The 23,189-nt window shown below is 46.6% G+C and overlaps 1 protein-coding gene across 7 annotated transcripts in view; it reads right to left on the bottom strand.

The window, feature by feature from the left end:
* The window catches only part of RBL1 (RB transcriptional corepressor like 1), a 60,478-nt gene that overhangs the window by 13,283 nt on the left and 24,006 nt on the right, over positions 1 to 23,189 (bottom strand). For 3 of the 7 annotated variants that reach the window (XM_056549362.1, XM_056549363.1, XM_056549364.1), the window contains exons 15-21: positions 19,481 to 19,714; positions 17,832 to 18,013; positions 17,316 to 17,492; positions 4,814 to 4,906; positions 2,313 to 2,384; positions 2,134 to 2,221; positions 1,397 to 1,545 (exon numbers count right to left, since the gene is read on the bottom strand). In XM_056549362.1, coding sequence (XP_056405337.1) covers positions 1,397 to 1,545; positions 2,134 to 2,221; positions 2,313 to 2,384; positions 4,814 to 4,906; positions 17,316 to 17,492; positions 17,832 to 18,013; positions 19,481 to 19,714 — 995 coding nt within the window. Of the gene's footprint in view, positions 1 to 1,396; positions 1,546 to 2,133; positions 2,222 to 2,312; positions 2,385 to 3,251; positions 3,856 to 4,813; positions 4,907 to 17,315; positions 17,493 to 17,831; positions 18,014 to 19,480; positions 19,715 to 23,189 lie in introns of those variants that run through there. The other 4 variants (XM_056549366.1, XM_056549367.1, XM_056549368.1 and 1 more) reach the window with 3 other exon arrangements.

Here is a 23,189-nt window from a genome sequence, read left to right as displayed (position 1 = left end):
CACTTACCTTAGGAACATCAATACCATGGTCACCTCAATCGGTCTTATTGTTTTTAGAATTACAGACCCTTTCGCGGCCCTCTAGAGATCTTTTCTGTATTATGAGAATATTAGCTAAAATATTGTTGGTGAGTAAATGGAAAATCGAAAGAAATCCCCACAATGGCCCACCTGCACAATAAATTGAACACCACGCTTTCATTTGAGAAAATTATAGCCATGGGAGCCAATAGATACGAGACTTTTTTTACACCGTTGGGATAAATGGTTATCCTCACCGCACTGTATAAATATATAGCTCATATCATGTTGTATAATATTTAATAACTTTTAGGCTGGAGAGCCTAGAACTTGAAATTAGATCTCTTGGGACAAACATGACCTATGTGACCCCTGCAACTATTCACGATAGAAAGACATCTGAATCTAAGCACATATCAGATAACCTAGCTTAATTGTACTACAGATTGTACCGTTTACACATCTCTTGTAACATTCAGACAGATATGGAGATAAAAGAAAATGCTATTTCTTACACTGGGTAATATTACGAAGCCACTTTGCTTTAGTTGTTGTTCAGGTTATTGTTTGGTAGCTGATAACAGATGCAATTGCCTCACAATGAAAAACAGGAATGTCAATGTGAACAAAGATGACTTTGTTGTATCTGATGGTTTTGTCTTGTTAAAATTGGAAAACTTTCAATAAAAAATTAATCTTAAAAAATAAAACGCATACGGTTGCAATACGGTTTTCGAACAGGACCAAAAACCGTGGTCGGACACTGTTTTCAGAATGGAAAAAAAAAACGTGTTGGCAGCAAACCTGATGCATACGGTTTTCAATGATTTGTCAATGTATACAGTTTTCAATACGGTCCCATACGGTTTTTACTAAGAAACCGTATACGGGAACCGGGGAAAATCGTGATGTGAACCCAGCCTAATTTGGTTGAAATAATTTTGTCTACCAGGACAAGTGGATTTTCATAAGGGACAAGTAGTTTTTTATTTTTTATTTCCACACCCGTGAGCCACCAAAAAGTTATAGGGTACAAGAGGGTGTGGAGTAAGGCAGGCCCTTTATGAGGCCTGACAGAACAGCAGATAGCAAAACAGAAGTTGCCTGCTTCACTCTGCACCTTCCTGTGATGTACCATGTGACTTGTTAAAAAGACATTTGACATTTTCCATCATGATGAGTGCCGCTGTCATTCTTACTTGTTGATAAGTAAATCCTTGACTCTTTCAAAAAAGCTACTTGAATGTAGTGCGGCATGGAAAGCTTTTTGAAGTGGTGGGCGATGTGGAATTTTTCCAAATGCCAACAATGGTTCCTTCAGCATAATTATACAAATACACGTTCTCTCTTCCCTGCCTAATACTGAGGTTCTTACCAGATGATCGCCAGTACTGACGGCATATTTCAGTGCAAACAGCTGCACTCGTTCCACATAGACATTGTTATAAAATGTTATCAAGTCTCCTCTTTCCTGTTCGCTGGCACCTGCAGCTTCCTTTAGGAACGTTTGGGAATCATTGGAATCTGAAAAAACACAAAATAAAAAGATTACCCCTGGGTTATTTCTGAGGTTGGAAATTTTTGACTTTACATATTACAAAAATAAGAAACATTTCAAGAAATGGAGAGCGAGAATTCGGGGGACACTGGTCACCAATTCACACAAATGGAAGAGTCGATGAAGGTGAAGCAGAGACCATTGGTTTTAAAGGGGTACTCCAGCCCTAGAAATCTTATCCCCTATGCAAAGCATAGGGGATAAGATGTCTGATCGCAGGGGTCCCCACTGCTGGGGACCCCCTGATCTCCTTGCTGCACCCGGGGTTCGTTTAGAGTGTTGAGTGAAGCGCTGGAGGCTCGTGACGCAGCGCCACGGCCCCCTTCCATAGACTTGCATTGAGGGGGCATGACCGTCACGAGCCTCCACCCCGCATGGCCAGTCATCCTGCACGGAGCAAAGTTCGCAAATGTCTGGGGTGCTGCAGCAGAGATCGCAGGGACCCCCACGATCAGACATCTTTTTCCCTATCCTTTGTATAGGGGATAAGATGTCTGGGGCGGAGTACCCCTTTAAAGTAAAAAAAATCCAAATCTACTTAAATCTCTTCTTACCACAGTCAACCATCTCCACATCTTGGCTGGATCCGGTGTCACTTTTCGGCCCATCAGGCAGTTTTTTCAGTAATACGTGCCTATACACCTAACGGGATAAAAAGCAAGTGTGTAAAGCGGAATATAAAAAACATGGTAAAAAAAATAAAACTAAACACAACGCACATGTTATTACTTACACGGCTTTCTGCTTGAGGTTGATTCCTGTAACATTTCATGATGTCATGAAAAAGCCTCTCGTCCTTTGTTACCTGTGGAATACAGATGACTTAAGTTTCCCATGGATCAAAATGATACAGGTCTGTATATGTGAAAAAGCGATGTGTGAATGACAACATGCATATATATATATATATACACATACACACACACACACACACACTGACTTACTCATAGTTAGAGATAGCAGCAGGGAGGGGACAGAGTTACACAGCAGCTTAGATGGTAGACAGGGGAAGAATATCCTGAAGGACAGATCACACAGGCTGGAGATAGAGGGGAGAGTAGACACAAGGCAGTCTACAGGGAGAATCATATAGGATGTGTACAGCTATAGAGAGAGGAGAGCAGAACGTAGGGAGATAGAGCACGCCGGGACGTCGCTGACGTCCCGTGTGTGCGCCCATAGCAAATGAGGCGTGGAGGAGAGGAACATGGAGGTGGAAGACGCGAAGATGGTAAGTGACCAGCGGCACGTCAGCTTCGGTGCTCAGACCACCGCTCCTCCGGTCCCAGGACCTACTGCTATGGCCGGACCGGAGGAGTGGTGGTCAGAGTACTGAAGTGGGGCAGTACACCGGCATACAGCCTCCAGACATACACTGTATATGGCTGGAGGCTGTATGTCTGTGGGGGGACTATACTGCCAAACCTAATGTGGGGGGAACTATACTGCCAACCTAATGTGAGGGCCTCGTATTGACATCCACTCACGTCACTATCCCAGAATTCAAGGGCCGGCATTACTACGTCCTTTTTTGGATGCGGCCCACAAACTTAAACCTTGTTTTTTTTTGGCCCATGTTAGCATTTGAGTTTGACATGCTTGATTTAGGATGTGTACAGGTATAGAGAGGAGAGCAGATACAAGGCAGTCTACAGGAAGAATCATATAGGACATGTACAGGTATTTAGAGGAGAGCAGATACATGGCAGTCTACAGGGGGAATCATATAGGATGTGTACAGGTATAGAAAGAGGAGAGCAGATACAAGGCAGTCTACAGGAAGAATCATATAGGACGTGTACAGGTATATAGAGGAGAGCAGATACAAGGCAGTCTGCAGGGAGAAACATATAGGATGTGTACAGGTATAGAAATGAAAGCAGATCCAAGGCAGTCTACATGGGGAATCATATAGGATGTGTACAGATATATAGAGGAGAGCAGATATAAGGCAGTCTACAGAAAGAATTATATAGGATTTGTACTGGAATAAATAGAGGAGAGCATATAAAAGGCAGTCTACAGGAAGAATCATATAAGAAGTGTACAGGTATATAGAGGAGAGCAGATACATGACAGTCTGCAGGGAGAATCATATAGGATGTGTACAGGTATAGAGAGAAAATAGAGACCATACAGCAGATCAGATAGTGGACAGGTTAGGGGAGGATCCATGGTGAACAGATCACACAGGCTGGAGATACAGAGGAAAGCAGGTACAAGGCAGTCAGCAGGGAGAATCATATTGTACACGTACAGAGCTCACACAGCAGAGGCTGCAAAAAAAAAAGCAGAAATTAGCAACAAAAAAAATATTTTTTATACATATAGTGAAAGTACAATGCAAGAACAAAATGGTTTTTCAAAAAGGTGTCCCTGGCCTTGTTTTGCTCTCAGTTAAAGTATTTCACTAATGTCCTTTTCTAGGCTGCAGCAGGTCATGACACACATGTAGGGAAACATTCCCATTACTGCCCATTGCATAGTGACTGTGCGATCTTGTCCAAGAAAAAACCCAAATGGAACGTGGGAATGGTGGATCCAGGATTTGCCTCCAATCCTTGTCCAGGCTTCCTGACACTGCATCAACAAGTGAAAAGACACTTTCTACATGATGTGGATTTCAAATCTGTGGTGTAAGGCTGCTTTACACTATAAAAAGACTTCCGTTATGAACGCCCGTTATAAAAAGCCTGGCAATAGTCAGTTATATGGCCGGTACAAAATTACTAACGGCCGTTAGAAAAATCCCATAGACTAATAATAGGATTTTCTAATAGCCGTTTTAACCCGTTATCGCCTGTTCTTAATAACGGCCGTTATTTTGTGACAGGCGAATGAACGGGAGAAATAGTGCATGCACTAATTCTCCCGTTACTATCGCCCCGTCACCAAATAACGGCCGTTATTAATAACAGGCGATAACGGGTTAAAACGGCTATTAGAAAATCCTATTATTAGTCTATGGGATTTTTCTAACGGCCGTTAGTAATTTTGTACCGGCCATATAACTGACTATTGCCAGGCTTTTTATAACGGGCGTTCATAACGGAAGTCTTTTTATAGTGTAAAGCAGCCTTAATCGTATGAAAATCAATAAGGTGCAGAACAGATGTGGAATTATAACTATCTGTACGTAACCTTAGCCCTTCTCAACATTAGTGAGTTGGGGTGAGGGCACAAAGGAAAATGTTGCCACAAATACAGGAAGATACAAGTAAAACATGAACGTACCCCTTCTATGTCAAGGTCTTCTATGAAACCAGGCCAGTGAAAGAAGCTCTTAAAGCTTTTCATGGCATCGTCCATATTGGCGCTTCCATCACTCTGGAAATAAGTACATTAAGGAGAAACTGTCATGGAGGTCCATCCTGCAGTCACCATGCCGGTGTATCTACTCCACAATATAGTATAAAGAAGAGTGGCAGGGGCCCGCAAGCTCTATGCTCCAGTTCACTAAAGCGGCTCCGTGTATAAACTCTATAAAGGTGCGGTTATCTGCATATAGGGCTCAATAATGTCCAAAGCTTAAAGCTGCAGGCGCCCGTCTACTGTTCTTGGCACAAGTGGACACTGCATGACTACTGTGGTGTGAACCTCTCTGACAGATTATCTTTAACCCCTTAAGGACGCAGGAATTTTTCATTTTTGCACTTAGGGTTTTATTCAAAGGCGAGCAGGAAAAAACACGCCCCTTTTTGGGTTTTCTTAGTAAAATGGAGAGATAGTCGGGATTTCTCAATTCTGGCACAAATTCTGGCGCAGACAGAATCTGGCGCACAACCCAACAAAACATCTCGGGTTTGCAACAGTAAATGAGGGCCAATATCTTAAATCTGTAGGTCAATACAATTACAAGGATACCCATTTTGTAAAAGGTTATAAAAATAAAACTTAACATTAAGCATATAAATTGTTGTACAAAAAGTTAACTATTACACTTATTGTTACGGGTGCGGGCTGTGTGAGAGTAATTTTTACCGTTGTGATCTGTATTTTTTTATTGTTACTATTTTTAGTTTTTATATATGAAGTGACAAAAAATACATAAGGGGGGTGATTTAAAAGCCTTTATAAGGGAAGGGGTTCATTCACATTTATTTTTTTGACCTTCTATTCACAATTTTTTAGTCTACATAGGAGGCTATTGCATAGAACCTTAAGATTGTATACACTGTACAATGCTGTGCCAGCAGTGATCAGTGTTCTCAGCGCTCCATTACTACATTCTGCCATAGAACAGCATTGATCAGTGTTATCTGCACTCCATTACTACAGCCTGCAATAGAACAGCATTGATCAGTGTTATCGGTGCGCCATTAGTACAGCCTGCAATAGAACAGCATTGATCAATGTTATCAGCGCTCCATTACTACAGCCTGCCATAGAACAGCATTGATCAGTGTTACCGGCGCTCCATTACTACAGCCTGCCACAGAACAGCATTGATCAGTGTTATTGGCGCTCCATTACTACATTCTGCCATAGAACAGCATTGATCAGTGTTACTGGCACTCCACTACTCCAGCCTGCCATGGTTTCCTGCAGCATTGGAGTTGGAGGGCAGATCGGATGGCGAGGAGGAAGGTAAGAGACCTCCTGCCATCCTCTCAGCTGAATGGGACCCCGCAATGTTTAACATTTCTTTGCAGTATGGATTACTGTTGTCTTAAGCCTTTCCCAGGATCCTGTTTGGCTTGAGACAACAGCTGATCACAGGGGGCTTGGCTTCTGTTCACCTTCCCTGACAAGTGAACCCCCTATGCCTGCGTCACATGATGTCTGCAGAATGTGGGGACACCTTGAACGCAGGCACAGCAGCATGTCCAGATGGACCACACAAACATTATCAGGGGGTTGGCATGTCAGGGAAGGTGGGAAGAAGCCAAGCCCCATGATCAGCTGTTGTCTTGAGCCGAACAGGATCCTGGGAAAGGCTCAGACAACAGTAATCTGTACTGCAGAGAAATGCAGAACCTGGGAGGGAATGTAAATACAAAAAATTGGGCGATCCATCCCAGAGAGGTAAAACAAGGAAATGTACTAACTACATAACTTTCCATCAGGGGCACAATACTTAGAAGTAAAAAAAATTGGGATGGCAATACCAGGGCACCTCAGGGCTACGGAACAGCTCATTTAAATAATTACACGGGTGTAATCAGCGTCACCCACTGTACTAACAGGCTATAGCGGGTGACACTGAAGACAAAATAGACATATGGAGGGTAGAGGTTTAGTAATGTAAAGGTCTAAGAATAGGGAGATATTTGGCCATGGTCTCAATTAGGGTGGGTTCACACCACGATTTTTCTATACAGTTTTTGGATACGTTTAAAAAAAACAAAAAAAAAAACAAAAAAAAACAAACAAACATACAGCAAACCGTAGCCATAGACTTTCCATTCAAAACCGTATGCACCATATTGTATACGGTTGTCTCAGTTTTTCAAACCACACGGTTTTTACTTTTTTTTCTGGACAGAAAACCGTGGTCTACCACTGTTTTTGGTCCGGGTGAAAAACCGTATTAAACAGTTATATATATATTTTTTTTAACATAGGAGGAGTCAATGTTAACAGTACAGAACTGTATGTGTGTACGGTTCCATCCAGTTTTCACCATACGTTTTTTAACTTTGCAAAGTTTTTTTTCTTGGAATTTCAATCAAACAAGTGAAACTTTATTCATAATCGAGTGAAAAGTTCAAAACGTATACGTTTTTTCTTAAAAAACGGATGCAACTGGACATCATTTTTCAAACCGTATACGGTTTTCAACTGTCTACGAATAAGCACGTTCTGTGCGAAACGCGTCAGACGCTTCTGCTTCTATGTGTCAATCCTATCTGTTGGATCAATAAAGAATACTTCTTTTATTGCATCTTGGGAGCCGGACGACTTCTTTGTTCATATTCCGTATTTGGCCGAGGGCGGGACCGGCACGTCCGTGCTCAGCTGATGCATATTCCCTAAAAGGTGGTGAGCGGAACCGGTACCTTGTACAAACAGATAAAACGTTGTACACATGTTTTGATACGGTTTAGTCAGGTTTTGAGGAATCCGTTTTTTTTATCAAAAACCTGATAAACTGTATTGCAAAAACGTGGTGTGAACCCGGCCTTAGAGATGAGCGAAGTTACAGTACCTCGATTCTGCACAAAATTTCTATTTCTCTATCGGCTCCATTGGGGGACACAGACCGTGGTGTATCTTGCTGTCTCTAGGAGGTGTGACACTATGGTATATCCCAGCAGGATATCCCAGCCTTCAGGCTCTGAACTAGTCAGTTTAAGCTTAGTGTCTGTGGAGGTGGTCTGGGTTGCTCCAGACCAGGTCTTCTGATTTTTTGTTTTCCTAGTTAGGGACGTGTTAGTTTTTTATTCCTTTTCTGTTTTCAGGTGGGGACTCAGGGACTGCGGTTCCCCGTTTCCCCATTGGGAGTGCGGGGGCACAGACATTGCGTATAAGCGCTGTTAACCCCCCCCTCGCCAAAGGTCAGCGCTTGGGTGGTACGTTCCCCTATTTCCCTGCTCGCCTCGCTCGTGCATAGCAGCCAGGCGTGATGCAGGTAACTAAAGCTGACTGAAGACTCCATTAGGCAAGTTCTTCTGACTGAGGTAAGTACTTTCCCCCTTTTCTCCATAGGTACGGACTCGCAACAGCTGGAGACTGTTTTGGCCATCTTCAGTTTTTTGGGACTAGCTTTCAGGGGCTGCACTTTATTTTTGGGGAGCAGTGGCACCATGAAGGGACACCATATATGGGGCACTTCATTTAGGTGTGTGGGTGCTTTGTGCGTTTTTTTCACAGCGCCTAATTCTGCCTTATGAGTGTGTGTGTATCGGGTACTTCGTTCACAGCGCCTTATGTGCGGCTGTCCCGGGCCGGGCGTTCTCAGTGCCGGCTTACTTTCACTTTGCGAGCAGCGTCTTATTCGTGGCTGACAGCCGCGGCGCTTGCCGGCAACGCCTTATCGCGGCTTACAGCCGCCCGCGGCGCTCCTTGAGCCGGGCGCTTCAGCGCCGGCTACTTTCTTTTCCCTGCCAGTTTCTATTCCCCCGAGCGCACATACGGCCATCAGGTGCGCTCGGGACAAGGAGCGGGCGCCATGACAGTTTCTCTTCGGCGGTCTGTAGCTCCGCCTACAGGGCTGGGAGCGCTCAGAGGCGCGAAGCAGCCTCCAATCAGCGCCGTGGGCACGAATTTCAGTGAGAAGGGGTCAGTTAGTTAGTTAGTGCCTTGCTTCAGGCACGCCCCCCTTTTCCTATTGGCTGGCCTGATTCTCTCTAGCTGCACAGAGCGAGTCTCCTCACTGCAGCTGACAGGGAACACAGACTAGGGTGAGAAAGTCCTTATCTCCCTTCTTTTCCCACATTATGTCCGTAACCAGAGCTGTTCCTCCCTCTAAACAGAAACCTGGAACTTCAGTGACTTACTATATCTGTAAGCACTGTAATACCAAGATGTCTGGGTCTGCTGAGCCCACTTTTCCTGCCTGCTCCATTGCTCCCCCAGACCCCCTGATGCCTATTCGGTCCCGGTGGATCCAGCCGCTCCCCCAGCCTGGGTTTCTTCCCTGACCCAGTATATGGCTGACTTGAACAAAGTCTCCCGCTCGGTGGCTGAGGCCTCCCGGGTAGTGGTGTCAGCCTTGAAGGGGTCTTCCCTGCGCAGGACCTCTGAAAGGGCTCGCTCCTCGTCCCCACATACTTCACGCTCTCACAAGCGTCCTAGGGGTGCCTCGTCTGACTCTTCAAATGAGTCTTCAGGTAAACGTGAGCGTTCCCCTCGTGGGTCCGGGTCCCCGGGCACAAACGAGGACGTTCTCGGAGTCGCCGCTCTGCCACGCCAGAGCCGCGTTCTCGGTCAGAGTCGCCCCCCTCCAGGACTGCCTCTACTCATTCTCATTCCCCTGGTGAAGTGGTGGACGAGGCTTCCGAGCCGGCATCTGACTCTGAGGTCCGCCCGGACTCAGTTGCAACGTTTAACTCTTTGGTTACAGCCCTAAGAGACACCTTTCACTTAGGGGACCCAGGATCTTCGGATGTCAGTCCAGGAGTATCCTTTCATCGTGCTAAGCCAGCACCTCAGAAGTTCAGCTCTCACGCTGACTTTGACGACATTCTAGAAACCGCATGGAAACATCCAGACAAGAGGTTCCCGGGAATCAAGACAATTCAAGATCATTATCCATTAGATAAGGTCTTTGTCACTAAGGTGGTTTCTCCTCCCTCAGTGGACCCACCAGTTTCCCGGATCAATAAGGTGACTACACTGCCTCTGGCAGATGCTGCTGCCTTCAAGGATCCCACGGACAAGAAGGTAGAATCCTTAGCGAAGTTTGCCACTGAAGCTGCTGGCTCTTCCCATCTTCGCCTCCACACGGGTGTCCAAGGGCCTGTCGGAGTGGTGCCAAAAGCTCCGTCAGGATATCTTAGCGGGATCCCCCCGGAGGATCTATCTGCTTTGGCTCTCCAATGCTCTAAAGCCGGGGATTTTCTGTGTGCAGCTTCCATGCAGGCAGCCCGTTCTGCCTATGCTGTGGGTCATCTAGCGGCTCTCTGCCGCTCTATGTGGCTTAAGGCTTGGAATGCGGATGCCGCTTCCAAAAGATCTCTCACTGAGGTTCCCTTTACGGGTAGCCGTCTTTTTGGCAAACACCTTGATGAGATTATCTCCGAGGCAACGGGAGGTAAGAGTTCCTTGTTACCTCAAAATAAGGCTCGCCCTACTTCCCAAAGGAAGGCCTTTTCCTTTCGGTCCTCCAGCTCCAACAAGGGATCCGGGCCGGCGCCCTCGCGGGACAAGAAGGCTCCCTCGTTCCGGGCTTGCCCGTCTTGGAAGTCGGACTCCAACGGTTACCGGATCGAATTTGCATCCCTTCCGAGGGATCGCTTTTTTCGATCTCGGGCCCCCAGGTCTCCTCCTCTGGCGAAGCAGTTTTGAGCGACTCTCCAGTCTCTGTTTCTCCAGGGGGTTATCGTTCCTGTTCCTCCAGGGGAATGTTTTCGGGGTTTCTATTCAAATCTTTTTGTGGTCCCCAAGGAGGACGGTTCTGTACGTTCAATTTTGGACCTCAAGCGTCTCAATCTTCATCTTCTCATCCGCCACTTCCGAATGGAATCTCTCCATTCCGTAGTGGCGTCCCTGGAACAAGGGGAGTTCCTTTCATCGGTGGACATAAAGGATGCCTACCTCCATGTGCCAGTATTTCCGGGCCATCATCTGTAGCTCCGCTTTGCGGTCCCGGAGGGGCACTTTCAATTTGTAGCCCTCCCCTTCGGTCTAGCCACGGCTCCTCAGGTCTTTACAAAGGTCCTTGCACCGGTAATGGGCCTGTTACGGTCGAGGGGAATCTCTGTGATACCCTACCTGGACGACCTTCTCATCAAGGCTCCAACCAGGGCCCAGACTCTGGAGAATCTGGACATCACTCTCCACACTCTGACTCGCTTCGGGTGGATGGTCAACCAGGACAAGTCAGTCCTCCGTCATATCCAGTCTCTAACCTTTCTGGGACTTCACTTCAACACGGCCTCTGCCCGAATTAGTCTTCCGCCGGACAAATGTCTGGCGCTCCGGTCAGGGGTCCCCTCCCTTCGGACCCACGTATCAGTCTCCATCCGCACTTGTATGGAAGTCCTGGGTCGGATGGTGGCAACTATGGAGGCCGTACCTTTTGCCCAGTTTCATTACCGCCCCCTTCAACTGGCGATTCTCTCTCGGTGGAACAGGTCTCCTCTGCCCCTCGATCGTCAGATTGTTCTCCCTCTCAGGGTCCGTCAGTCTCTGCTCTGGTGGCTCCGCTCCCCCTTTTTCTCCAAGGGCGGTCGTTTCTTCCCCTTCACTGGCAGGTTGTTACAACGGATGCCAGCCTCTCGGGCTGGGCAGAGTGTTCAGGGATTGGACGGTTCAGGGACTCTGGTCTCCCCAGGAGACCCTTATTCCAAAAAACATATTGGAATTACGGTCGATTCTTCTTTGTCTTCTTCATTGGGAGTCCCATCCTGTCCGCGTTCAGTCGGACAATGCCACGGCCGTGGCATACATAAATAGTCAGGGCGGCACTCGCAGCTTGGCAGCCATGGCCGAGGTGACCAAGATTCTCTCCTGGGCGGAGAGCAAGGTTCCAGCCATTTCGGCGATTCACATCCCGGGGGTGCTCAACTGAGAAGCGGACTTCCTCAGTCAGTCCTCACCCGACCCCAGCGAGTGGTCTCTACATCCAGAGGTCTTCGCGCAACTCTGCGACCTCTGGGGCATTCCGGACCTGTACCTCTTGTCCCAGCACAATCGGAAGATCCTTCCGTTTGTGTCCATGTCCGGGGACCCTCAGGCTCTGGCCGTGAACGCCCTAGTGATTCCTTGGGGGGGGGGGGGGTTGCCCTATCCTATCTGTTCCCTTCTCTTCCGCTTCTTCCCAGGGTACTGAGGAAGCTCAAGGCAGAGGGCGCCCCCCCCCCCCCATTCTGGTAGCTCCAGATTGGCCCCGAAGGTCGTGGTACGCCGACGTAGTCAGGCTCCTGGACGATGCTCCACTGCGCCTTCCGCTCCGTCCTGACCTGCTCTCTCAGGGTCCTCTTTGCCACCCCAATTTACAGTCGCTGAATTTGACGGCGTGGCGGTTGAGACCGCGGTTTTGAGGGCCCACGGGTTCTCTTCCCAAGTCATTAGCACCATGCTCAAGGCTTGTAAGCCCTCCTCTGCAAGGATTTACCACCGTACTTGGAGGTCTTATTTTCGTTGGTGTGAAGCACAGGACTTCTCCCCGGTGACCTTCTCTGTTCCCCGTCTTCTCTCCTTTTTGCAGTCGGGGTTGGAACTGAGGTTGTCTCTCAGTTCCCTTAAGGGTCAGGTTTCGGCCCTTACTGTTCTTTTCCAGCGGCCCCTGGCTTCTAATCCTCATGTCCGAACCTTCCTGCAAGGAGAGGCACACGCTGTTCCTCCTTATCGGTCTCCCTCTCCCCCTTGGGACTTGAATTTGGTTCTGAGTGCCCTCCAGGGTGCACCCTTTGAGTCCCTTAGTGAGGTGTCTCTCCGCCTCTTTTCTTGGAAAGTAGCGTTTCTGGTGGCAATCACCTCCATCCGGAGGGTGTCTGAATTGGCAGCTCTTTCCTGCCGTTCTCCATTTCTGGTGATCCACCAGGACAAGGTTGTTTTCCGGCCAGATCCTTCCTTTTTACCTAAGGTGGTTTCGGCCTTTCATCTCAATGAGGATATTGTCCTCCCGTCATTTAGCCCGGCTCCTTCTCATCCTAGGGAGCGCTTACTGCACAAGCTGGACGTGGTTCGGGCTGTTCGGTCTTATCTCTCCATCACTTCTTCCTTTCGTCAGTGTGATTCCTTTTTCGTCCTTACGGAAGGTCGTCACAAGGGACAACCTGCTTCCAAGGCCACCATTTCTAGGTGGATTCGGTCTGCCATTTCGGAAGCCTATCGCTGTAAGTGGAAGATTCCTCCTTTCAGGGTTGTGGCTCATTCCACACGTTCTGAAGGGGGCATCCTGGGCTCTCCAGAATAGAGCCTCGGCCTCGCAGATTTGCAAGGCGGCTACCTGGTCGTCTTTGCACACTTTCTCGAGGTTTTATCGGGTTCATACTTTCGCATCGGCTGATGCTACCCTGGGGCATAAGGTGTTGCAGGCGGCAGTGGATCAGCCGTCTGCCTGATTACTTATCTGCCCACCCAAGGGACGGCTTTGGTATGTCCCACGGTCTGTGTCCCCCAATGGAGCTGATAGAGAAAAGGAGATTTTTTTTAACAATTACCTTAAAATCTCTTTTTCGAAGGATCCATTGAGGGACACAGCTCCCGCCCTTTTTGGGTTTTTCCTTTGGTTCTCTGTCCGAGTGTGTGTTCAGTTATGTTTTTTCTTCTGGTTCTTGGACAGTTTTTTGGGTTTTTCCTTGACCTATTGGTCTCCTCCTATTGCTCTGGAGCTTAAACTGACTAGCTCAGAGCCTGAAGGCGGGAGTATCCTGCTGGGAGGAGCTGACTTTTTATCACCATAGTGTCACACCTCCTAGAGACAGCAAGATACACCCACTGTCTGTGTCCCCCAATGGATCCTTCGAGAAAGAGATTTTACGTTAAGTGTTAAAAAAAATCTCCTTTTCTACGCTCAGAGGTTTATAATGCTACAAAATCTAATATTGAAAAAAATGTAATCAAGATGCAAGATGTACTTTAGAACCGAAACCTGATAATCGCGTCCTGGCACCTATCACGTAGCTCACGTATGAGGCGATTGTCATAGGTAATTATACCTCCTGATCAGGTTATCTGAGTGTACGGATGAATTCTTATGTAACTCCTTATTTTGCTTATTTAAGCACGTCCTGCTGAACAAACAACATAACCCTGTAAACAAACAAACTCTGCAGCTCATGGGGGACTAAGAACCGGCCTCCCCCATTCTGAGCCCTGATAATTACTTTAATGATGCAAACCAGCAAGGTGAAAGGTGCAAGCATTGCCAAGTCAGTACTTTAAAGGGGTATTCCGCCCAAAGACATCTTATCCCCTCCTATCCGTCGCTGGTACCCCCCCCCCCACGATCTCCGTGCAGCCACCCGCATTCTATGCCAGGCTGCTGCTCCAGTCTCGGAAACCTCTTTGTTTCCGGGACTGGTGACGTGACGTCGCGCCACGCCACGCCCCCTCCCACGTACATGAATGGACTGTGCATGGAGTGATGTCACGTTTCCATTATATGTATATTTGTAATATCAATTGTTTAAAGGGGTACCCTGCCGGAAAACTTAAAAAAAAAAATCAACTGGTGCCAGAAAATTAAACAGACTTGTAGATTACTTCTATTAATAAATCTTAACCCTTCCAGTACTTATTAGCTGCTGAATACTACAGAGGAAATTCTTTTCTTTTTGGAACACAGAGCTCTCTGCTGACATCACAAGCACAGTGCTCTCGGCTGACATCTCTGTCCATTTTAGGAACTGTCCAGAGCAGCATATGTTTGCTATGGGGATTTTCTCCTACTCTGGACAGTTCCTAAAATGAACAGAGATGCCAGTAGAGAGCTCTGTGTTCCAAAAAGAAAAGAATTTCCTCTGTAGTATTCAGCAGCTAATAAGTCTTGGAAGGATTAAGGATTTTTTAATAGAAGTAATTTACAAATATGTTTAACTTTCTGGCACCAGTTAAAAAAAGAAGGTTTCCACCGGAGTACCCCTTTAACCAAGGTATATATTTTTAGGTGATAAAATTTTGTCTTGTCCCGGCAGCTATTGCCCGTTTCTCTCTGCTGGGACAAAATACAGGAGGTGTGGAGGGGACAGGCACTGCTTGAGCTCCCAAAGATCAGATGAAATCTGGGAAAAACCTGGAAGCCAAGATGGTAATTCCCCTGCAGCGCCATCATAGGGAAAATAAAACATTACACCATTCCTATTAAAAGGCACCTGTCAGCTGTCTGTCTGCGCTTCATGATACAGAAAACTGCATTTACTCTCTGGTGCTAAGTGTCAAAGAAGCCTTCCCAAATCCCTGAAGTGCTGAGGACTTGGAACGTCTCCTTGCACCCCTCCCATTCCTGTTCATGCTTGATTGACAGGCAACTGGAAGCCGAGCCCTGTTACTAAATTTCTTCCTTACACTCTGCATGTAAATTGTGCCCAGGTGTGGGATTTAGAAACAGGGCTTGGCTTCCAGCTGACTGTCAACCAAGCAGAGACAGGGAAGGAAGGGGGTGCAAGGAGACGTTCCAAGTCCTCAGCACTTCGGGGCTTTTGGAAGGCTTCTTTAACACTTGGCACCAGAGAATAAAATCCTTTTTCTATATTATGGAAGTGCAGACAGATATATGAAAAGTAGCATGTGTCTCCTTGTCCTTAAAGGGGTACTCCTACCCTAGACCCGTTATCCCCCCCATCCATTATCTCTCTGCCGGCACTGCAGCATTACGGGTCACGGAAGCCTGGAGCTTCCGTGATCGTGAAGTCACGCCACACTCCCTCCATTAATGTCTAAGGGAGAGGGCGCGACTGCTAGCATACAGCCGTCACGACTCCTCCCATAGATATGGATAGAAAAAAAATAATAATTATATATATATATATATATATATATATATATATATATATATAATATATATATATATATATATATATAATATATATATATATATATATATATATATATATATATATATATATATATATATGCTTTCCACCAGAGTACCCCTTTAAGGCCACAACACAGGTGCAAAGCAGCTCATTACATCACTTTTTCAGGTAATGTTCCCTGGTATCAGCTTAGCTCCTGTTAAGGAATATAAAAAGCTGATCGGGATTTTATGCCTTTTGGGGAGTAGTCTGGCTTGGCATAAAATCCCGATCAGCTTTTTATATTCCTTAACAGGAGCTAAGCGGATACCAGGGAACATTACCTGAAAGGTGATGTAATGAGCTGCTTTGCATATTCCCCTACCCAGAATGCCCGCGGAGTGCTTAATGGCCTTCTGAAGCTCTGTTACACCAGGAGTGGTGGCCTCGCCCTGAGGTAAATACTCATCCCCTTTAGCTGCTCTCAAGCCAGATCACCCTGCTCTGTACTGACAAGTGGAAAAACCACGAAACAGCTGTCTGCAGATGGGTAGAGACTTCCCTTTTGGGGAGTAGTCTGGCTTGGCATAAAATCCCGATCAGCTTTTTATATTCCTTAAAGGGGTACTCCGCCCCTAGACATCTTATCCCCTATCCAAAGGATAGGGGGATAAGATGTCAGATCGCCGCAGTCCCGCTGCTGGGGAGCCCTGGGATCCCGCTGCGGCACCCCGATCTCATTACAGCACAGAGTGAGTTCGCTCTATACGTAATGACGGGCGATACGGGGGACGGAGCAGCGTGACGTCATGGCTCCGCCCCTCGTCACATCACGGCCCGTCCCCTTAATGCAAGTCTATGGGAGGGGGCGTGAAGACCACCACGCCCCCTCCCATAGACTTGGATTGAAAGGGGCGGGCCATGATGTCACGAGGGGCGGAGCCGAGACGTAACGATGCTCCGGCCCCTGTATTGCCCGTCATTACGCATAGAGCGAACTCGCTCTGTGCTGTAATGAGAGCTGGGTGCCGCAGCGGGGATCCCCGGGGCAGCAGCGGGACCGCGGCGATCTGACATCTTATCCCCTATCCTTTGGATAGGGGATAAGATGTCTAGGGGCGGAGTACCCCTTTAACAGGAGCTAAGCTTATACCAGGGAACATTACCTGAAAAGGTGATGTAATGAGCTGCTTTGCATATTCATTATATATATATATATATATATATATATATATATATATATATATATATATATATATATATATAATCTCTATCTATCCCCAAATCCAATAAGCAGCACCATCCAATGTAAAGAAATGCAGTGGGTGCCAGCGTCCAGCAAACCTGATCAGGGTTTTCCTTAGATATACAGCCAGAAAACTCAGAAAGAATTAAACAAACGTGTTTTTATTCCAACATATCAAGTCGAGATATGTTGAAATAAAAACACGTTTATTTAATTCTTTCGGAGTGCTGCGTCTTCTGGCTGTGTGTATATTATATATATATATATATATATATATATATATATATATATAAATAAAAAAAGGATATTACAGAATTGTTAGATTATGAAAAATACGACTATTTACATAAAAAAAAAAAAAAAAAAGAGACCTGTCCGGATGGGCTGACGGATCCTACGATCTAGCGTACAGTAAAGTCTTTACCTTTGACATAATGTAGACTGCACACAACAGGAGCTGATCGATGTGTCTGTCCTTCATCAGATCCGTGCAGTGAACCAGCGAGTACTCAAACAAGGTCCAAATCTTACGTCTTAAGTCATTAGGCAAGTCAAGCTTCAGACACAAGTCTCTTAGGCGAACGCTGGCCAAATGGTACACCTATAAAATTAAAGAGCAAATTGTTGTATTAGACCATAAAATCAGTGTTTTTCAACTGTCGAAAAACTACAACTCCCAGCATGCCCTCCTCCAGAGGATCCACACTGTCCCTAAAAAGGTAAATCAAGGCTTCCCTTTCATTTTATCCCTTAATGCAGTGGTTTTCAAACTGCACCCCTTCAGCTGTTGCAAAACAACAACACCCAGCATGCCCGGACAGCCGTTGGCTGTCCGGGCATGCTGGGGGTTGTAGTATTGCAACAGCTGGAGGCACGCTCATTGGGAAACACTGCTATAAAGCGATATCGGTCAGACAGAAATAAACTAAAAGCACCGTACCTTCCTGAAAAACAGAGCCAGAGAGCCCGTCCTCTTGGGCTTGTTGGCGGATGTAGGACATACATCTTGGCTTCGGAAAACCTGAGTTTTAGGGTTGAACAAGGCCTGAGCCGTCAAGGGGACCTGAACGCCATTTTCACCGAGCGGCTGTGAAGATCGCAGGACGGTTTCATTTTGAAAACCTTAAATAAAAAGGTGATGAACGAAAAGCATAGGAGTTCAATTGTGGAAACTAATCCATAAATAAAAACAAAAACAAAAAAAATAAAATGATATAAATAAAAAACATTTTATACATATGTTTCAAATAAAAAAAATAAGTAAAAATTATATATATGTGTATATTTTATATATATTTTTATTCCCTATAGGGGAACACTGAAAAGTGCTGCTGGGGGCTGCCTGTATTTTTGGAGCGTTGATCTGACAGCACAGAGGCAGGTAGGGATCCTCCTGCTGTTAAATCAGCTGATTGGGACCCCGTGATTTTGCCACTGTGGTCCCAATCTACCCCGGAGTCCGTCCGGCATTTAGATGCCACAATCAACTAAGATCGCGGCATCTGAAGGGTTAAAGGGGTTATTCAGGAATTGAAAAACAGAGCTAATATCTTTCAAAAACCGCTCCCCGTCTGTCTCCAGGTTGTGTGTGGTATTACAACTTGGCTTCATTCACTTCAATGGAACTGAGCTGCAGAACCGCACCCAACCTGGAGACAGACAGGGAGTGATCTTTGAAAGAAATTATCTGTTTTTCTATTTCTGGATAACCCCTTTAAATGCCTAATGTTGAAAGCTGCCAGGACCCGGCTCCTGAGCCTCATTTATACAGCAGGAGCAGGACATTCGTCCTTAAAGGGGTATTCCGCCCCTAGACATCTTATCGTTTGTTTAGAGCGCCGGCGGCTCGTGATGTCACGGCTGCACCCTGCTTGTGATGTCATGGCCACGCCCCTTAATGCAAGTCTATGGGAGGGGGGGGGTGACTGCCGCCACACCCCCTCCCACAGACTTGCATTGAGGGGGCGTGGCCATGACGTCACGAGCCTTGGCCCTGCATCGCCAGTCATCCGGCACGGAGCGAAGTTAGAACCATGCACCGGATATCTGGGGTGCCGCAGCCGAGATTGCTGGGGTCCCCAGTGGCGGGACCCCCACGATCAGACATCGCGTCCCCTATCCTTTCTATAGGGGATAAGATATCTAAGGGCGGAGTTCCCCTACATGTATAACTCTCCCTAAGCAGAAGGAGATAATAAAAAACATAACATGGCAAAAGTGGGCCACAAGATGGACGCAACCAAGGGCACTTTATGGTGTCAGTGTTTGGGAATAGGGAGGGGTGAGAGGATGAAATGCAGGAGAGCAGAGAGGATTATATATAAAAATACATATATAAAAATGTTATATACACACACACACACGTATAAATATTTTTATAAATAAAGCAATAAATAAATAAGTAATAAATAAGTAAATATAATAAAGAAGAGAGAAGAGCAGAGGAGGTGGGACAGGGACCATTACGGGGACTTTTATCCATCCCAGTGCAGAGATATAATCCAGTATAGTGAACACTCAGGTGAACTGGTTGTGACAATAAGGGATCAGCACAATCACGTCCTCCATTCACCAGCGGATAACAATTACCTGTCACATTCACCTTCTGAACAGACAACAGTGTCCTATCCGGGGACACACACATCTGTTCAGGGGGCTGACATGGTGGAACGAATCTTATCCTGGTGATCTCCGGTGTGGCGTGCAATTTTTCTACCGGCAACTCCTTCGGGCCATCATCCCCGAAGAGTTTCCTTTTGGCGCTGCCGGCGGTGGGAGAGTTGTAGCGCTCATGAACAGAAAGCGGAGACAACGGCTGCAGATCTGAAACATGAAAAATAAATTGTGATTAACATTAGAAATGCATCTCTGTTAGATATGAAGATCATTAAAGGGGTACTCCAGGGAACTAAACCCAAAGCCCATCCTTTCCATTTTATCAACATATTTAAAGGGGTCCTCCGCTGCTCAGCGTTTGGAACAAACCGAGTTTGTGACGCCATAGCCCCGCCCCCTCATGACGTCATAGCCCCGCCCCCTCAATGTAAGTCTATGGGAGGGGGCGTGTCACGCCCCCTCCCATAGACTTGCATAGAGGGGGCGGGGCTATGACGTCATGAGCTCCCGGCACCAACGTTCGGAACAGTTTGTTCCAAATGCTGAGCAGCGGAGTACCCCTTTAATTGTGTAAATATCATTTTATTAGCTATATAGATCAGTTTCCCCTCAATGGCTGTCACTTTCATGCATGAAGTGAGGGAATGACATCATCCAGCCATCCACTCTGTCTCTGTACACATCCCTCTATGAAAGCAGCCCCCACCCTCCTGAGAGACACAGACCATGTGGTTTCTGCCCTGCACTGATGAGTCATGCTCCCTTTAGGGCTGAGAACTGGAATGTGTGTGCAGCCAATCAGACACTGAATCTCTCTGCGCTGCTCAGAGCAGGAGGGCGGGTGCTGCTCTCAGAGAGTGAGCTGGCCAGCAGTGAGAGCAGAGCTGCAAAGATTGTTGGGAGATAAGGCACGGGTAGAGATAGATGACAAAGAATATCAAGCAGCCATAGAAGACAACAGAGGCCACAGGAGCCGTGTATATCAGCCAGGATTGGTTTACAAGGAACATATCCAGGAAGTGTAGTGGCTTTGGAGCTTCTATATATATATATATATATATATATATCTATATCTATATCTATCTACTTTCCTGGAGTACCCCTATAAAATGAACCAATTTATAAGTCCCATATATTTTGTAAATGTTTTCTATGTAAAATAAAATCATTTTGAACGTTTTGCAGTCCCTGGGACATACACAACAGACTGCTCTCTACTACCTGTGCTAAGGAGATTAGTAATCGCATAACACAGAGTAGGTGACCCAACACTGTGATTACTAATTAAGATTACAGGATATGTGACAAATAATTGACAAGAGGAATTTTAATTATTATATATTACATTTTTGTTATTTTTTATTTATTAATGTGCTCTGTGTAAGTCTATGGGAAAGTGGTTGTCTGTGCGTACAATGGTCCTGATTTACTACGAGTGTTGTGTAGGATTCTTTGTGGATTTTAATTCCCTACAATTTATTTTCCACGGTATTTACTAAGGTTTCTCTACATTTTCCACTTTCCTTTTTTTACACATGTTCTGATCTGTTAGGTTTTCCTCAATCAAATCCACCACATTTTCTGTGGAAATCTTTGTAAATATGTTGGTTTTTTTGTGAAAATGTCGGGAACATGTCCTTTTTCGGAGACCACGCCCCCTGTTCCCAGCAGCCACGCCCCCTTTCAGGTTCTCTTAGCAAAATGGATAGTTAGTCGGAGTTTTTCAATTCTGGAGCAAATTCTGGCGCAGACAAAATTTTTGGCACAATGCGACATAATCTGGCGCAATGCGACATAATCTGGCGCACAACCCCACAAAACATGTTGGGTTTGCAATAGTAAATGAGGGCCAATATGTAAAAAATGAGTCTGCATTTTTTTACATATTGTGTGCACAGACAACGACTTCCCCAGACACTTAAAGGGGTACTCCGCTGCTCAGTGTTTGGAACAAAACTGTTCCGAACGCTGTAGCCGGGAGCTCATGATGTCATAGTCACGCCCCCGCCCCCTCAATGCAAGTCTATAGGAGGGGGCGTGACGGCTGTCACACCCCCTCCCATAGACTTGCATTGAAGGGGCGGGGCGATGATGGCACAAGCTCCCGGCGCCGGCTCCAGCGTTCAGAACAGTTTGTTCCAAACACTGAGCAGCGGCGTACCCCCTTTAAATAGAGCACCCTAACGTGGACGCATTCTTTTTACAAATACGCCTTAAAAAAAAAAACACTGTGCGAACCTAATCTTAAGCTTTAAAGCTGGACATATGCATTTTTATCTTTTTCTTCTCCTTTTTGGAGGGTGAGAATAAAGGGGGAAAATGTTTTGTACTGTATTGTATTATTATGTGTAACATTTGTATAAGAATGGTCTAGAAATAAAGATAAAAAAAAAAAAAAAAAGCTGGACATATGCAATAGATGAAAGGTTTATCACCACCACCTAATTTAGGTCCCCAAACCCTCTCCTGTCTGTCTGCGGCTGGAGGTGGTTCGGTTCGGAAGCTGAATGCAGACAAAGCGGTAAAATTATGAAATTTGCAGAACTCCCCATGCAAGGCTGAGAACCCTACATTAGGATAATGGGATACCCCTTTAATGTTGACCAAACCTACCCATAATTGTTGACTATGTAGTAGTAGATTTTCAAGGAGAAACGGGTCAAATATGTTTAATTTAAACATGCTAGATTAGAGCTGGGCGGTATGACCAAATATGTGTATCACAGTATTTTTGTAACTCATGGCGGTTCAACGGTATATAACGGTATTTCTTTCACCCCCAAATCATCTGACCCGCCAGCGCTGTTCTGCTCCCCCCCACAATCATGTGACTCGCCAGCGCTGTTCTGCTCCCCCCCAATTAATTATCAGCCCTGCGGGGTACTACTCACATATGTCACCCGCAAGCACTGCCCTCCTCCTCTTTGTTGGGGGCCGACGGCGCTGGAACTCACTGTACGCCAGTGGTCTCCAACCTCCGGACCTCCAGATGTTGCATAACTACAACTCCTAGCATGCCCGGACAGCCAACGGTTGTCCGGGCATGCTGGGAGTTGTAGTTTCGCAACAGCTGGAGGTCCGCAGGTTGGAGACCACTGCTGTACGCTGTATCCCTATGCCCGGGCTGCAAAAGATAAACAACATAAACTTTAACTTACCTATGTCGCAGCGATGTCCCGCCCAGTGATAGGTTAAACGCACTGTCATGTAAGAAGCCGGCTTTAACCTATCACTGGCCGGGGCGGAACATCACTGCGGCCGGTGATAGGCTGACGGCTGTCTGACGTTCCAGTCCCCAGGAACAGCGTTAAGGCGGCGTAGGTAAGTTAAAAGGAGCTTCCTCAGCACCCTGGGAAGAAACGGAAGAGGAGGGAACAGATAGGGTAGGGTAAACCTCGCCCAAGGAATCACTAGGGCGTCCACGGCCAGAGCCTGAGGGTCTTGGACACAAACAGAAGGATCTTCCGATTGTGCCGGGACGCGAAGAGGTCCACGTCCGGAATGCCCCAGAGGTGCACGAAGACCTCTGGATGTAGAGACCACTCGCTGGGCTCGGGAGAGGACCGACTGAGGAAGTCTGCTTCCCAGTTGAGCACCCCCGGGATGTGAATCGCCGAGATGGCCGGAACCTTGCTCTCCGCCCAGGAGAGAATCTTGGTCACCTCGGCCATGGCTGCCGAGC

This window comes from Hyla sarda, chromosome 12, assembly GCF_029499605.1.
Source record: "Hyla sarda isolate aHylSar1 chromosome 12, aHylSar1.hap1, whole genome shotgun sequence".
Lineage (NCBI taxonomy): Eukaryota > Metazoa > Chordata > Amphibia > Anura > Hylidae > Hyla > Hyla sarda.
Note: the sequence above shows the minus strand (reverse complement) of the source record. Positions and strands in the feature narration are given on the sequence as shown.